Source organism: Hydra vulgaris, chromosome 08 (assembly GCF_038396675.1).
Source record: "Hydra vulgaris chromosome 08, alternate assembly HydraT2T_AEP".
Classification (NCBI taxonomy): domain Eukaryota; kingdom Metazoa; phylum Cnidaria; class Hydrozoa; order Anthoathecata; family Hydridae; genus Hydra; species Hydra vulgaris.
This window is the reverse complement of record NC_088927.1, coordinates 9,115,001-9,132,937: the sequence shown is the minus strand read 5'-3', so window position 1 is coordinate 9,132,937 and position 17,937 is coordinate 9,115,001. Positions and strand designations below refer to the sequence as shown.

General features: G+C 26.2%; 1 protein-coding gene across 1 annotated transcript in view; it reads left to right on the top strand.

Moving 5' to 3' along the window:
* LOC100205570 (exportin-6) overlaps positions 1-17,937 on the top strand; it is a 75,035-nt gene that overhangs the window by 37,598 nt on the left and 19,500 nt on the right. Inside the window, exons 16-20 of the mRNA XM_065803025.1 lie at positions 2,727-2,795; positions 15,120-15,213; positions 15,517-15,672; positions 15,934-16,048; positions 16,604-16,663. Of these exons, the coding sequence (XP_065659097.1) occupies positions 2,727-2,795; positions 15,120-15,213; positions 15,517-15,672; positions 15,934-16,048; positions 16,604-16,663 (494 nt within the window). The remainder of the gene's footprint in view (positions 1-2,726; positions 2,796-15,119; positions 15,214-15,516; positions 15,673-15,933; positions 16,049-16,603; positions 16,664-17,937) is intronic.

Below are 17,937 nucleotides of genomic sequence, written 5' to 3'. Positions count from 1 at the left end.
ATATATTTTCCATTTATGGTATTACAGTATGAGTCAATTAGTTCATTAACGGGTACAAGTCGAAAGCTGCTCCAGTCGCGTTCACGGTGGCTTCAGTTGCAGACGTGTTTATCTGAAGTGTTTGTATATTTAGCACTTTTACAGTACATATTACGCATTTAACTGTTTATTTCATATGCAACGTTTATAAATAAGTTTGAACACTTTCAGCATGAGTAAAAAAGCCGATCTTACACCACGCAAAAAAGCTGAAATAAAGGCCCTTGTGAATGCTAAAGTACTTTCAAATTGTGAAATGTCATGAAGATTGGAGATATCTGAAGCTAGTATATGACGCATAAAACAGAAAATTGAGTCAGGGGAAGAATTGATCACAAAACGAAAGAAAAAATGCGGCAGAAAGCCTATTTTCACTCCAAGGGCAGAAAGATTTTTAAAGAAAATTTGCCTTGAAAACAGATTTGCTACCACAAAACTGAAAACATCGCAACTCCAAGGTGTTAATGCGAATGCTTCTGGACGCACTGTTCGAAGAAAATTAATAGATTTAGATTTTAAGGCCTGCCACCCTGCCAGGAAGCCCAAGTTAACACCTGCAATAAAAGCAAAGCGTCTGACGTGGGCCAAGCAGTTCCGTAATAAAGATCTGGACTTCTGAAGATTGGTAAGTTGTTACAATTTCTTTACAATTTCTTCACAAATAATGCATTTAACCTTTTTCTATGATGACAGAAGACCAGCACAAATGTTTAGTGTTTTTTGTTGCTATTTTTGACAGGTCTGCTTCAGTGATGAAAGCACATTTGAAATTTTGCAGAACAAAGCTCAGTTTGTGCGTTGTTGTACGGAGAAAAATTTCATCCTGACTGTGTTGTTCAGACTGTGAAGCACCCTACAAAAGTGATGATTTGGTCAGTCATCAGCAGCAAAGGCACTGGGCGTCTGTACGTGGTAAATAGTATGATGAAGCAGGACCAGTACAAAAATGTCTTGCAAAATCGGTTGATTCCGCAGCTCCAAGAATGGTTTCCAAATGGGGAACCATTCACTTTTATGCAAGATAGAGCTCCCTGCCATACAGCTCGATCTGTCAAAGCTTTTTTGGCAGAGCAAAATATTCATCTGTTAGATTGGCCGGGTAATAGCCCGGATCTGAACCCCATAGAAAATGTTTGGTAGTTGATGAAAAGAGAAGTGGCTAAAGATATCATTACAAACAAACCTCAACTCATAGAAAAAATAATTTATGGAATCATCATCCTCAAATGCAGGAGACGGTACAGTCCTGCATTGACAGCATGCCGCGCAGAATTAAAGCTCTTCTAGCGGCTAAAGGGGGCTCAACAAAATATTGACATTTAAGTATATTTATGTCCGTTTTCTTTAAAGAGTCAATAAATACATATTGTTCTTTCATAATAATGTTTTATTTGTAATATAATATATATAATCAAATGGATAAGCAGAAAACATATTGCACCTGGTAAATACACTATTCCTGTATGGTATCACAAGATAATTTCCATTTTTCATAAAATTTTCTAGTGCGTCTAAATATTTGGCCAGGGACTGTATATATATATATATATATATATATATATATATATATATATATATATATATATATATATATATATATATATATATATATATATATGTATATATATATATATGTATATATATATATGTATATATATATATATATATATATATATATATATATATATATATTTATATATATATATATAAATAAAATACAGGGAAAATGATTGTCTAAAAATATGGTTTGGAACAATGAGATATACTAAATTGCATATTTAAAACAAATGTAACATTTACAGAATGGCAAGTGTTATTAATATATGTATATGTATATAAGTATTTAAAATTTTTTTCAGTTCATTTATTCCAGTTTGCATTTAGGCAATTTTCAACATATCACTTAAGCGTGTTTGTGCTTTTCTCTATGTCTTTTCTTTGTCATTTCTCAATGTCAATTTTAATAGCTTAAGTTTTAGTCCTAGCTTAAGTTTCAGCTTAAGTTGAAACGGCATAATAAGAGCTGTTCACTAAATTAAAAATTTTTTTAAATATTTTCAAACCTATCATAAATTGTTTGTGAGAAACGTATTAGCTTAGTTTTATCAAATTCACCAACATAAATAAAAAATCATTTTTTCATGTTCTATAAAATATCTGATAAAATAAAATAAAAAATTCTGCACCAGTTTATTTTCATAAACTTTTTGAGGACAACTTAATGACTTATTTATTTCTTGTTTTAAGAAATTTGTTTTCAACGTTGTTGAGGACAGCTAAATGACTTTTTTATTTCCTACTCTAGAAATTTGCAAGGAGTGTTGCTACATCAACTAAGGGTTTGGGCTGGGACAGCAATCTTTTTTTTCACAGTGAAAACAATAAAATAAGAGAGATTTTTAGGCACATTTCTTTACTGTTTGTTACCAATTATTAACAAACAACTTGTATAAAATGTTATTACTACTTTAAGTTTTGTGGATTTTTATTTATGTTATTTATGTTATTTATGTTAGCCACCATCATTATATTAGTTATTTACATTATAAGATTAATATTCATAAATTCTTTTATTTTAGTTGCTTTTAAAGTTTCTTTTTTGTAATATTTTAATTGTAATTGTAAAATATTGTAATATTTTAACTTTTAAGCTGTTTTAATATTTACAAGTTATATTTTTTGTTTAGGTAAAGAACACAATCTTTAAAGGTCTATCCAACTCTTTAACTTTACCCTGGCCAGTTACTAATTTACAAGTAAATTTTTTTATTTTTAGAAATATTTAACCTTTTGTATTGTTTTTTTAAAACTGTAGTAGTTAATGTGATGTAAATTTTTATTTATAAAGATATTTTTAGTAACTATGTTTTTTAATCATTTTTTATAATACAGGCTTGATTGAGAAGCGGGTGTGTCGCACTCTATTCCTGACCACACTAATTATATTTAGTTGTGAGAACTTGGCCACAGCTTTTTAGATGTTTTTGAAAACATTCAAATATATGTATTTTTCTATGTATGTCCGAAAATTTCCTACACGCTAAAACAATTAGCTTTGTAAATAATCTTTTGTCAAATTTATATTAGCAAAGAAATTTATATTAGCAAAGAAATTTATATTAGCAAAGAAATTTATATTAGCAAAGAAATTTATATTAGCAAAGAAATTTATATTAGCAAAGAAATTTATATTAGCAAAGAAATTTATATTAGCAAAGAAATTTATATTAGCAAAGAAATTTATATTAGCAAAGAAATTTATATTAGCAAAGAAATTTATATTAGCAAAGAAAAAAACTTTAGTTTTTATATTAGCAAAGCGCTTTTAAACTAAGTGATGATTTACTTTTGTTGATTATTTATAAAAAGATTATTAAAATCATTAAAAAATCATTAAAAAACAATAATCAAATAAACATACAGGAACTTACAACTAAACATAAACATGCATACATATATACATAGTGAATTATGAGTGGATAAACACTGCACCGTTAGTCACTTTATATAAATGTTTGTTTGATGCTATAAAAACTTGCTTCTAGTTTGCAAAAGACAAAATAAAATGATATTTTACTTAGAATGTAGTATGCCCTTAACATGTTAGTGTATAATATATATTATAGTATAATAAACCAATGAACTTGAGTAGGGTTTCTGAAAAACAGTGGTTTTTAAAAAACACCTGTTTTACTGAAAAGATCCTTATAATATTTTTAGTGTAACACAAAGATTTCTTTTGTTTATCTTACTTAAGAAGAATTGTTTCAAGTATTTTAAACTTTACAAACTACACATAACATGATTATAAAAAAATGTTTACTTTTTTATTTATTGTATAATTCAACTACCATTAGTTTTATTAAAATTTTGTTGAAATAAAACATAAACACCTAAATAAAAAACTATATTATACTCTTTAATAAATTGAAGAACGTTTGTTTCTCTACTAAACGATCATTATTAGTAAGTTGTTACTTTTTATAAAAGTGTCGCTTAATTTTATGAAAAAATTATAAAAATTTAGAAATAATTAGTTTTTAAACATAATTTATTTTGTTTTAGTTGAGTTTTTTTCTTTGTTAAGAATTCTTTTTTTTTTTAGTTAATTTTTTAGTTGTCTCCGGCCAAGTTAAGTTTTTTTTATGCTTTTTGAAATGTTTTTTAAAAAGCTGTGGTCATGTTGGCGCAACTAAATATTATATGCGTGGTCAGATATAGAATGGAATTGCACCTGTTTTCTGACCAAGCCTGTAATAATTGTAAATTTTTTAAGTTTTCCATGTTCATCTTTACTCAATTTTACTCTGCTGAGTAAGTTTCTGAAAATGATATTTTCTAACATTTAATTTTACAATAATAAATAGTAGTTTTAATAAATATTCTTAAATTATATTAGTTTTCAATAAAATATAATTATTTAAATTATTTATATTAATATTAACTAGCTGTCATGATCCTTAAAATACTTAGTAAATCTTAGTCTTAGTAAATCTATTCCCCACCGACTTTTTCTATACTTATTTTTTACTTCGATATTTTTTAGTAAGAGTTAGAAAAATATTTAAATACATATATATAAACTATACTTATTGTTTACTTTTTAAAGCTATAAAATAAATTTTCTATTATATTTAACTTTTAAAAACTTTTAACTTTTCGATAGACATGCGAATCGCTATTTATTAACGAATTGGATATCAGTACCAATCTAAATAATATTTAGAATACCCACTTGTGTTAATTAAATACCATTGGTATAAAAAGTTTCAAAAAACATGAGATGACTTAAATATGTAGAATAACGGAGTTATTCTATTCAGTTAGCTGAGTTGTTTCAAATTCTTTTTTTAATTTTAGTATGGGTGATGAGTGAAAAAGCTTAAAAAACAAATTTATTACAAAAATATATTCCTAAACTTGTATATGTATGGAAAACGTTTTGGCTGTCCTTAAAAACTAAAAGTTGAGAAAAAATCTGGAATTCTGGAAATATTCGGAAAAAAATAATCCCTGTTATTAGCACTCTTGTCTTGTTAATTTTAGAGAAAATTTAAATTTCCATGTCAAATCTTTTTTCTAGAAAAACGTTGTCTCTTTAATGCGTACACTTAATCTATTACTAAGCATATTAAAACCTTAAACTCTACCATGACATATGCGCAACAAATTTATAGCGGTGTTTTCATGTTTTTAGAAAATTTAAGAAGCTTTTTAAAATATTCTCTCCCTTTCATTTGTTATAGTATATAATATCTTTATATATGATATGCATACAATATCTATAGACATTTAAAATTGTTTTAATTTTTATTCTAGAAAATTGGAAAAGTTTAAAAAAAAAAAAAATTAAGTGTGAAAACAAAAGGATTTAAACCCACGCAAAGCACTTCAACCACTTTGGCTATAATATTATCTTTTAACACTTTTTAATGAGCAGCCATAGCGCAAATTAAAACACGTCAGTTTGCCGCAAAAAATATTTGCATACTAAAAGCTTTATAAAACTAAAAGCTTTATAAAAATTCTTTATAAAAATAAAAATGCTTTATAAAAAATGCTTTATAAAAATATTTGCATATATAAATGCTTTATAAAAATTTATATAAATCATAATTAAGCAAATATTGCCGCAATAAAGTTATGAAGTAAAAGTAAATCTGTAACATTTGATATAATTTTTAACAATTTTTATAATTTGAAGTTTACGTCAGATATTTGCATAGACTTTCATTAACACAGATAAAATACGAATCATGACGGTTTGTGGTTTCAAAAAATGCCTAATAGCTTTGTAAAATTTAAGATATTTTTATTTACACATTTATTACCTAGTTAACAAAACATAACAATTTTAAATAGTTTTCAAATGTCTATATTGAACAAACATGTCATCTGATTAATCTAAAAAAAGTAATTGAATTAAAAAAGGAAAAAATACACCACATGTATTAACTGGAAATCAATTTATTTATACATAATAATAAAACAAAATATATAAAGAAAAGTATATATTTACAAAAAAAGTGCAAAAACTAAATTTGCATTATCAATTACCAATTGGTAGATTAAACCAACTACAAAAATACTAATTATAGATGCAGCATATTTTTTTTCCCACCACTCTCTCTCCTCATACTTTACTTTCTACAGGATCAACACTGTACATTAAAAAAAAAAAAGGGAGGGGGGAGGGGGGGCTTTTGCCCTTAATTTAAGCCCACACCTTATGCGCCTTATGAGATGCCCTCTATTTGATCTGCAATAAACTGAAAAAGCATTGTAAGATATGTCTAAAATAAAAATAAAAAAACAAACCAGTTTACCTGTTGCTGATGCTTTTTCTAGAGCATTGTTAAACTAGTCAAAATCTTTAAGAAAAGACATTTGTTGCAAACACAATAAACACTACACAAAGAAAATTAGCTATTACACAAAATAACAAAAAAAAAGCTATTGGTGCAAACAAATTTTGCAATTTGATCAGAAAATAAAATTATTCTTACCCTGTTTGCGACAACTAATTTTTTTTTTTTTACTATTAGCTAATGATCAACTTAGCAAATTTTAAATAGTTAAAGTTTACTAAGTTGAAACCATATTTTAACAGTAGGCAAAGTAAACATACGATAGTTGATAGTAGAAAATAAAGAAATAAAATAACAACTAAACCAAAGTAGAAATAAAGAAATAAAATAACAACTAAATTGATGCATATTATACCTATTGAGTTCTCGCCTATTCTCGCCTAGCCTGATTTCTTTCATTTTGATTATAATTTATCTCAGCTCACATAGACTCATCTCTTTCATTTTGATGACGATTTATATCAGCTCCCCTAACCGGGTTTCTTTCATTTTAAAGAAGTCTAATAATTTCACTTCTTAAATTATCAGACATTATTAAGCATCAAAGGAGTGTGTAAAAATGATGCTTAAAATAATAAAAGTTGGACTTTTATTTTTAGATTGAACTTTGAGTTTTCTTTCTTAAATTTTATTTAAAATAATATAATAATCTAATATAATATAATAAACTATATTCTACTCTACTATTAGTCATATTTAAATTAGATGTTTTGAGATAATTGAGCAACGTGTAAAGATAACATATTTCTATCAAGAACTTAAACTAAAGTTATAAAGAAATTGATATAATCTTTTTAACTGAGTAATGTTATATATTTAAAGTAGTTCTTATTACTTATTGACAAAATATTATAAGTATTTAATAAAAAAAAAACAATAAAAAGTAATTATAATTTTTTTTTACAGATTAAAATTCATAAATAAAGCAAATTGATAAAATTATAAGGTCTGTCTGCTCAATAAGTACTGCTAGCATTGAACAGTGAAATGTAATCCTTTCATTACTTTGAAATGTATTTAATGCAAGATTTGCAATAAATAAGTAAATACAAAACTAATAATAGAAAACCTATATAAACAATCCAAAGAATCCAATATTGAGATAAAATGGAGTCGAGAGAAATAAAGTTATAAATTAAAAAAATTAAACTATCTAGTAGATAATTAAACATCGTTCTTGTATTTTTTTTTTTAATTTTATATATTTCGATTTATAATTCGTAATAAATTTTAAAAAAATTTATATTTTTATATTTCTTAGTATTTAAATATTTTTTTTATCACAATTTTTTAAAAAACAAGTTTTATCTAATAAATGGCTTTCTAACCAGCATCGGTTAAGAAGGCGCGAACTTTTAGTTAAATACCCTTACACAGTGCTCTGTAATAAAGACTTCTTGGAGCACCTATAGTAAAAATTAAATAATATTTAAAAAAAATCAAAACATCTATCATTTCATCAGAAATACTACGAAACGTTGTGACAAATGTGGAAGACAAGGAGAAAACTCTTTCTGTTTCCGTGAAAGGTGCTTTCAAAACTGCTTCTGATTTCACACCAGTTACTTCATATTCTTTTAACTGATTGGCGAAGGTCTTGACATTTTTTTGGCTTTTTAGCTGCTGATTGATTTTGATTTAGAACTTCTTGAATTTCAGCAAAAAAAGATGTCGATTGTGATGGTTCTCCTTGTTTGCTTTTAGCGTGATCATCTGATTTTGGTTGGAGACTATTTTCTTCTGTTGCAAATAGTTGATTAAATAATTTTGCAGCATAAACTTGAATATTTTTTTTAGAAGTTTAAAAAAATGTGTGGTTTTTATTTTTAAAGAAATCGGGATTGTGCAAATAACAACACAATGATACCAACATAATGTTTTTATGATTTTCGTATCTGGAGATTAACGCCTCTGCAAAATTAGAACTGATGTCAGTTTCTACAACCTTCAATTTCCTTACTAACATTTCCATAACAATGACACATTACAAAATTGTTGTATTTGGTTTTTCCAAGCAAACTGCAGCATCAGTAATGATTACTAATAAGTCAGTGATTTTAAGAAATCCAAGTCAATTTTATCTAACATGTCTGAGCAGTTTAGTTCTTCGATTATTTTTTTTACAACTTCTAAGAAATCCAAAAATCTTTTGATCATCTGAAAATCACTGTTCCATCTAGTGCAGTTGTCGAGCAACAGTCCTTTGTTATGCGAAGATCCGTAAATTTTATGTATTTTTCTTTTAAGAACTTCATATCAAAGTGATGAATATTTAAAAAACTTAACTAGTATTCGAAGTTTCTGTAGACTTTTTTCGATATATTCTTCATATTCAATCTCATTCTCCGGATAGTTAATAAGAAACTCTCCTTCAGTCTCTCCAACAGTTTCCGTTTCTGTTTCAATATCAACTTTTGGCGTGTCCAATTTGGCCGTTTGTGCTGCTTCCTGGACAAGCGGTTCTTTTATGACAATTTTTGCTCCTGGACAAGCGGTTCTTTTATGACATTTTTTGCAATCTCCGTATTTCTTATATTTACAACAACTTTATCAAAGTAATTCCACGCTTCTGAAACCATTTTTCTCTATGAAAGAAAAATTATCAGTTTGATTATGACCTCAGATATTTGTTTTTAATTTTATTTTAACTGTGATAAGTTATCACATTTTAAGTTATTAAGTTATTTATTATAATAGGTAAGTATAATTAAACATTAATTATTAATACTTATCACTGATAATATTTTATTACACAATTTTGCCACAATGCACAGTGGGCCAGATATTAATTTTATGGTAGACAAAATTATTTTGATCATATGATATACGACACTACATGTACAAAATAAAAGTATTATATGTTTAAAACTTACCTCGTTATTTTAAGACCAGTTTTTGTATATATTATAAATAATGATCTTGACTAAATATTTTATTTTTGTAAAGGTAAACTATTGAATAGTTAAAATTTATTAACTAATATCGCATATGCATAATACTATATCTTTGCTTTAAAATTAAAAATTTCTTGCTTTTTTGATAAAAAAAGGTAATTTATTATGCATTACGTTTTATACCGCAATTGATTTTTGTGGATTTAAAAAAATACTGTTTTTAAAAAGACAATATTATACTCAAAAGAGTTTTACAATGGAATAGTACGAGTATGTTTTATTAAATGGTTTTGAATAGAATAAGCTTTTTTTTGAAATTTTTTCCACCACCACCACCTGGCCCAGTGTGCATTACTATTTGCTTTGAGATTTGCTTTGCTTTGTCAAAGTTCCATCGAAGTTTCTCGATTTCTCTCAAACTCCAAAACTCCGAAAAACCAAGAAAAATCAGACAAGACAGAGATCTGAATGGATCCCTTGAAACAATCATTTGCTTCAAGTGAAGAAACTTGGGAATATTGAAACTTCTTGGACTATTTTAACTTTTTTAATATATTTAATATTCTAAAGAAAAAAGGTCAATAATACAATGCAGAAAAATCAAAGTGTATGTATGTGTATATATATATATAAAACAATAAAATATTATTTTGGAGAAAAACATTCTTTACACAAAAAATCCTAAAAATTTAATGAAAGTTACCAAAACTTATGTTATAACACTTTGTATACTTACCTTTATAAAAAAACAATAAATATAAATTAAACATATTTAATGAAGGAAATAGAAACTTAAAAATTTTTAAATGGGGAAGAGTTATTAATAAATAGGAAGCCTGTTTTTTAACAAAATTTGTTTATCATGAAAAGCATAAGTTGTTAAAAAAGAACAGAGTATATATCTTTTAAACAAATTTTTTTAAATTAACAAAATGTAAGTTGTTAATGAAAAAGGATCAGAGTATATATATATCTTTTCAACAAAACTTTTTACTTAAAAAGCAACAGTATATAAATATTTAATGAAGTATACATCTTTTCAATAAAATTTATTTAAAATTATAAATATTTAAAAAATTATAAATGACAAAAAACTTTGTATCTTTTTAACATTTCTTTTTAACACATTCTTTCAACAATATTTTTTCAACGCATTGATTAAAATAATTACACTAACTATAATTATAATTAAAATTCTAATTAAAATTCAATGATTACACTAACTACAAACAGATTTAATTTATGTGTTTCATCATGACAGTACACTACTTTACTGGCATGGACAACATTCTTGCTCTCAACAAAGCCAAGTCACATTTTAGCAAAGTACACCACTTGGCTAGCAAAGTCAACAATCTTGCTGTAAACTAAGCCAAGTCACAACAATTTGAAACCATGCAAACAACATAATAACCACTTACAAACTGAAAAAACATAACATTATAACACATCACAAACATAGAAACACTTCATATGTAAAAGATATTTACACATTTATAAAATATAAACCCATATAACCTTAATGCATATAAACACATAATAAATAACACATAAATATAACTAAATATATAAATTAAGAAAAATATAGAAATTAGAAACATTTATAAAATACAACCTTATTTGTTTAATGTCATAGCTCGTAATAAATGTTTAACAACTTTAAAAAAACTAACAATCAAATGAAGTCATCAAGTTAAAAAGTTTTTTTTATTATTACTAATTAAGCTGATGAAGCAAAGTTTTCGATCTTATTACTGATTAAGCAGATATTAACAGATTTTAAAGATTTAAGAATACCTCATTGTGTGGTCAAAAATATAAAGAAAAATATTAAAAGACCAAGTATGCTAAACTTATTTATAAAACTCCTTGTAAATGCGCACAAATTAGTAACAGCAGCAGCGTTAAATTAAGTATTGATTATAAGCGATTAGAATTGAAATTAATTCTATTCAAAAAATTTTAACAAACAAATCTACTTTAAGTAATCTTGCTCCTTCTATATATCTAAGTATAGATGGGTACTCTCTTTTGATTCACAAAGACTTCAATAATCACATGCTTGACTTAGGGGTATATTTACGCATCAGTTCACCTGTTTGTCAAGAAATCAGAATTGAATCCTTTGACCATTCTTTTATGTGCTTCCTCTTAGCATTTCTTTGATCTATTACCTTTTTTTTAATCTATCTCCTTCTCAAAACTGCACTATTTTAATTGTAATTTTCTGATCAAATTGATCATGCCCTTTCTCTTTACCATTTTGCCAATATTGTTACTATTGGTGACTTGCTCGTCACACGCAATGTCTTGGCTCTAACACCACTAAACCTGCTGGCACTAAAGCCCTTAACTTCTGCATTTCTCATCTCTTACTCAGATAGTTAACTTTGTGACTAGTTTTCTAGACAACCCTAATCACTTACATTCACTACTTACATCTAAAGTAGCTCTTTTTGCTGATGACTAAACTTTATACTCCTGTCTTGACAAAAAAATCTTCTCTTTTCGATCACTTAGAACAGGCAGCCGATCTTGTCAAATATGATCTCACTTCTGTAACAAGTTGGGGCTTGCAGTGGTTTGTGAATTTTAACTCCAACAAACAATTATTTACTGCAAACATTGCAATACGGTTTATATTCCTTTATTGATGAATTGCAATCGTCTCACTAAGTCCTCTTCTTTATATCTTTTTGGATTATTGTTCACTACTGACCTCTCATTGAAACAATATATACAATCAATTGAAAAGTTGACATCTGCTATGGTGCTTCTCTGTATCATGTTAACCTTTTCTTACTCCTGATTCCATTCTCTACCTCTACAAATCTCTTATTCGTCCCTGTATAGAATACTGTTGTCATATTTGGGCTGGTTCTTATAATGATGCTCTTTCTCTTCTAGACAATTTCCAAAAATGCATTGTAAATTTAGTTTACAATGGATTTTTGTATATTGTGCATATATACCTTATGCATTTGTAGTATTGTTAAACATTTATTTAAATCACAGTAATTTTTTGAAACATTTTTTTTTATATATAAAAATAATTCATTCATTGTTTTCCTGTAACTTTAGTTTAGAGTTATCAGTATTACAACAAAATAGGATCAAAGCACGTCTCTGTTCAAATATTCTTTCAAACTTTCATCTTGTTGTGATGTCTTGTTTGAACCTATTTTCTTGCACTTCATACTTTATATAAGCTTCATAAGAAACCAGAAAGTTATGAAAATGGACTACTGTGTTTTTACAAGTTGATATCTTTTAATATGTATCTGGGCAAATACAGTGTCCTTCAACACAACTTATAAAGTGTGTAAAAATCACTACAAACTTGTTAACTTGCTGTTTTTATTATTAGCTGAATTATCTCTAGCTAAACTAGAATAAGAAAATCATTCATAGAACTTTGAATTGTTTCACATAAATTTTTGGCAGTATGTGATACAATAAGTTGACAAACTTGAAGAATTGCTGATTTTTGAATGAAGTCATTGGTTAATCAATGAGCTGTCAAGCTAAGAAATGAGCATTTTCTGTTAGTAGATGTTTATCTGACAGTTGTAAATGAAATAGATGAAGCACCCTTTAGTTCATTTTGGATTTTTTGTATGACTTTGTTGTATATACTTTAAAATACAGAATTTTTAAATGTATATTCTACTTGGAATACAATAGTTAGGACATATATGGTGTAGCAATCTTTAAAATCCATTATCTACTATAGAAAATGGCTGAATTTCAATTTCAAACATTTCTACAATATATTTATAAATTAATTTAGACTTGTGATCATTATGTCCCAGAGTTTTTTTCTCTCAAGTGTTTTAAACAAAGTTTGTTGAGACTGTATTGAGCATGTTGCTTTGTTTGACTTGATTTTTATTTTAAAACATTTTGTTTGTTTTCTGCTTTCCTTTTTCTATTTTTGTTAAGTTTTCACTCTTTTTTTATTATTTTTTTATGTTTCGTATTAATGTGTTATTAATATTACACAACATATTTGTTGTATTAAAAGATTTATAGCTTATTTCTTTGTTATCTTTTGTAATCTTAATTCCTCAATTACAATATTTACTACATATTGTAATTGTGGAATCAACAGAAGTAATGGTAAAACATTTCTCAAAAAAAATTCTCAGCTTAAAATTTTAGACTTTATAGTTTTTAATTTGAATTATTTAAAATCTTGTTTTCATATGTTTTTTTAATTTATTTAAAGTACAATTTTCATAATATTGAATTAAAAACTTACAAATAATAAATCAGCTGGAAAATCAGCAAATCAATAAAAAAAGACAATGTTAATTGTACTAATACTGGTTGATTATGTTGATGCCAATTAATTGGTTAAAATTTTTCAAAATGTCCACAAGTGCTGAGCTAGAGTCTTTTCTTTTAATAAAAATGTGAAATTTTTTTCATTAGAATTTTGGTCACATTTTGGCACAACTTTTAAAAGCGTATACCACAAAACCCATAAAGTATTAGATGTGATATAAGTGATGATTCTTCAAGTGTTACACAATGAAAATAAAGATGCTGCAGCTCAACTGGTCCCAGAAGACCTTGTAGTACCAGTTAAAAGAAAGTGTTTCTGTGATTTCAAAGGACAAAATATTTTGCTTGCATTTACTAATCATAACAAGCTCACTAAAGCACACTAAAGAATAAAAGTCTTTAATTGCAAAAATCAGATAGAAAAAGTGCAGAAGTTGCAGAATGAAAAAAAGATTTTTTAGAATTTATGTATTGTGAGGTTTGCTTATAGACATAGCTTATGGTGTAAAAAAAATAAAGTTTGACAAAAGAGAGAAGCAAAAAGTGGCTAATGCTGCATTAATGCCACTTTAATGATGAAGTTTAGCCATACAATTTTATAAAGAAACCTTCTAAGAAATAAAATCTTAAGTTGGATATTTCATTATGAGCAGTACTTCATGAAATAAAGCCTTCTTAAAAGTTAAAATGCTAAAATAAAAAAAGCAATTGCCAAAACAGAGTTTGACTGACTTCTGTAGACTTCTTATTGCATAAGTGTGTTTCTGCACTTTCACTTTTACTCTAGTTCTTTTGCATTTTCTTGTGCAGTAGAGTGAAACTGCAAATTTACGCAACCAAAATAGCAATTTTAAAATGAATATTTTTACAATTATAGTATTTATGATTTATGATTATGTTTTATGATTAAATTATTTTTCTTCTATAAAATTGTTTTTTAATTAATTTGATGGTAATACTTAAATGTTTGAAATATTTAAAGAAAAAAATGTTATCTGCTATAATTGATGTACCAAAAAATATTTTTGTCTCTAATGTACTTTCTATAATATTGTGGAATATTAAAAAAAAAACTTTTAGAAAGCCATTTAAATCAAGTAGATGTTGGTATGAAGATAGTTAATGTATGGAGTTCTTTAAACTTGGAAACAACAATGTAATCTCAAGTTTAAACACTTCCAATGTAAAAATTGGAAGTGTTTAAACTTATAATTAATTCTATTTTACAAAATCACTCAAAAAAAGCTGTTGTTGTTCTGGGGCGTAAAAACTTGAAAGTCAAAAAAAAAAGCTGTTGTTGTTCTGGGACATAAAAACTTGAAAGTCAAAAAAAAAAAGTTTTTAAAGTGTTGAACTTTAATATATAAAATTTTTTAAATATTTACATTTTATGCATTGATCATTGAATTTTTTGTTTTCAGGACATATATTTTTTATTTTTGGGACATCTTTTTTTCTCACCTAAAATCAGAATGTCAAAGGTTGTAGATGACATTTTACAATACTTAATAATATATTTTTTTGTTATTAGGAATGGGATGTAAGAGAGGCAACTCATAAGATGTTAATTTCAAATATTTGCAAAGATTTGTATGTTGATCAGTCAGTTTATCAAACAGTTAGGTGTACGTTGTTTTGAATCTTTATATTAACTTTTTAATTCCTTTTTTACACCATCTAAAATGATTGCTAAAAATTGTTGCTTTTTAACTAAGTTTATTTTTTTATAATCATCACTTTAGTTGGTTACTACTTTATAAGTGCTAAATAATAATAAAACACTTTTAAACAAACCACCATTTGTAAGTAATTAACCACCACTTTTAAACAATGAACCACCACTTCTAAACATTAATAAACCACAATTTACAACATTTTTTTAAACAGAATTTTATTTAGATAATTAATAAACTATTTTCTTGGTTTAGGGAAGGAGTCTGTAAAAAGCACATTTTGTATACTCAGTGAAGTTGTTGAATCAGTTTCAAATGAAGGAACTCAAAGCAGAAGAATAATATATCTTTCATTAAAAGATGTTCTAGATTTATCTCTTAAAATACTAGTAGCCTTTGCAGCTGAACCAGGTTTAATAAAATTTTGTTGTTTTTAAAGTTTTCACTCAGTAATCAATTTTGAAGTTTTTAAAGTTAGTAATCTCAGTAATCTAGGAAATTATAAGAATTAAATATTAATTTATTCCACTTTTTAAATTAATAATTCCACAATTAATACACTTTTTTTAAATTACTTTAATAATCATTAATACAAATATTCCGAAATATTTATAAATAATTAAAAAAGTTTTTCTTTTTTCTTTTTATTTTTTTTTTGCTTTATTTGTATAGATGTGGCTGAAAATATCCTTAAATTTCTTTTGGTTTCTGTTAAATGGTTGAAAGTTCAAATTGGTTCAGTTTTTGTAGAGAAAATTATACACACTCTCTTAACGCTTCTTAACAGGTATGATCAATTAACACTTCTTAATAGGTATGATCAATTAACAAATGATGTTTTGTAGTTATTTCCTTTTTGTATATTTTTATAAAGTAATAGGCATTCTCAAAATATTAACAGTTATTAATTTTTAATAATTTTTAATAAGCTTTTTTTTTGTGTGAAAATACATCATTACAGGTGTTCCTTAATACAGGCGTTCTTCAATACAGATGTTCCTCAATACAGTTGTTTCTTAATACAGATGTTCCTAAATACAGGTGTTCCTAAATACAGGTGCTACAACCTAAATTTAAAAAGGAACAAAATTTCCTTTTGAGTAATTAAGATAAATCTTCTAGTTATGATTTTTACTAAAAAAAACAAATTACCAAAAATGATTATTTTACAAAGATCACTAATTTAAGGTCAGGAATGACAAATGCTCTCATGTTTCACATTCTCTCATGTTTTTCAAATTGTTTACGTTGGTATTGTCTTTTTAGTTTTGTGAACTAAATTTTTTTCTCAATTTTTTTATTTTGTTTTATTTTGTTTGATATTTTAATACTAACTTTATAGAGATCAAATGTCAGAGATTCTTAAAAATGGAAATATGTCAAGCTTTTGTGTTTTGGAAAAGTATGTTTTTTTTTTTTTTACTTTGGTTTTTAACAAAAAAAATTATTTAATTTTTTCAATTTTAAATCTTTGCAGTTGTTTTTGCTGTTGTTATTTGTTTTTTTTAATTTTACTTTATTTTTAATTTTAATATTTTTTTTTTAATTAAAAAAATATTGATTTGAATCAACTCATAGAAATTGTTTTCTTTGTTTACAATCATGTTGATCGTGATAAATAATGAAAATTTTTTGTAATATATGTCAATAACATCTTGATTAATTAATTAATTTTTTTATATAGGCTAAAGTAGTCTAATAATGCAACCCTTTTATATTTAGTTGATTATTATTATGTAAACTATTTTTATGTAAACATTTTTGACTATTATTATGTAAACATTTTTGACTATTATTATGTAAGATTAGGTAGTATCATTATTTTGCTCTAGAAATATCATAGATTTATTGCTCACACCTAAAATAATTTCAAGGAAATATCATTTTTCTTAAAATGGGACTAATGGCAATATAAGCCTCATATGGGTCGAATATCGCCACCCACACTTTTTTATATATTTTGTTATTCACAACGCAGATTACGTTAAAGAAACAAATAAAAAATCATTATTCATAAAATCAAATTATTTGTTTAACTTTTTATTACAAATCATTTAGTCACTTTCGCTACTTGATGTAGATTCTACTTTGCACAAAGTGCATAGGCCACTTTTTATGATGCTTCCTGTGTCACAGTGCTCATGGAACCAAGTTTAGCATCTGACACATTGAATCCAATCATCTTTTTATCTTTTTTCGTTGTAATTGAGTCTACAATCACCACAAAACATATCTCATTCTTACTTCTCTTTTCGATAGTTTTCATGTTTTTTTCAACTAATGTTTTGCGGCCATTTTTGTTTGACTTAGCCTGGGCGTTTTAGTTATTTTATCTGCAACTAAATTTCGATCAACAACAACTTGCACATTTAATGATCTTTCTAGGTTTTACTTTTCTAATTATTTTAGGTGATGGAATTGTTGAACGGATACAGGGTCAGATGCAGGGTCTGAAAGAACAGGAATGATGCAGGAACAGATGCAGGGTCTGAAGGTCCAGGTTCTAAAGTACTAAACTTATCAACATCAGGATTTTTGATGTTTATGTGATTAGAAATTTCACTGGGTGCAAAAGCTACTTGGGGGATAATATTAGGGTTGAAAGGATAGATCCCTGTTGATCTGAATCCTGATATGGCATTTGCTGGTGTAGCGGTATACAACCATGCTTCAGTA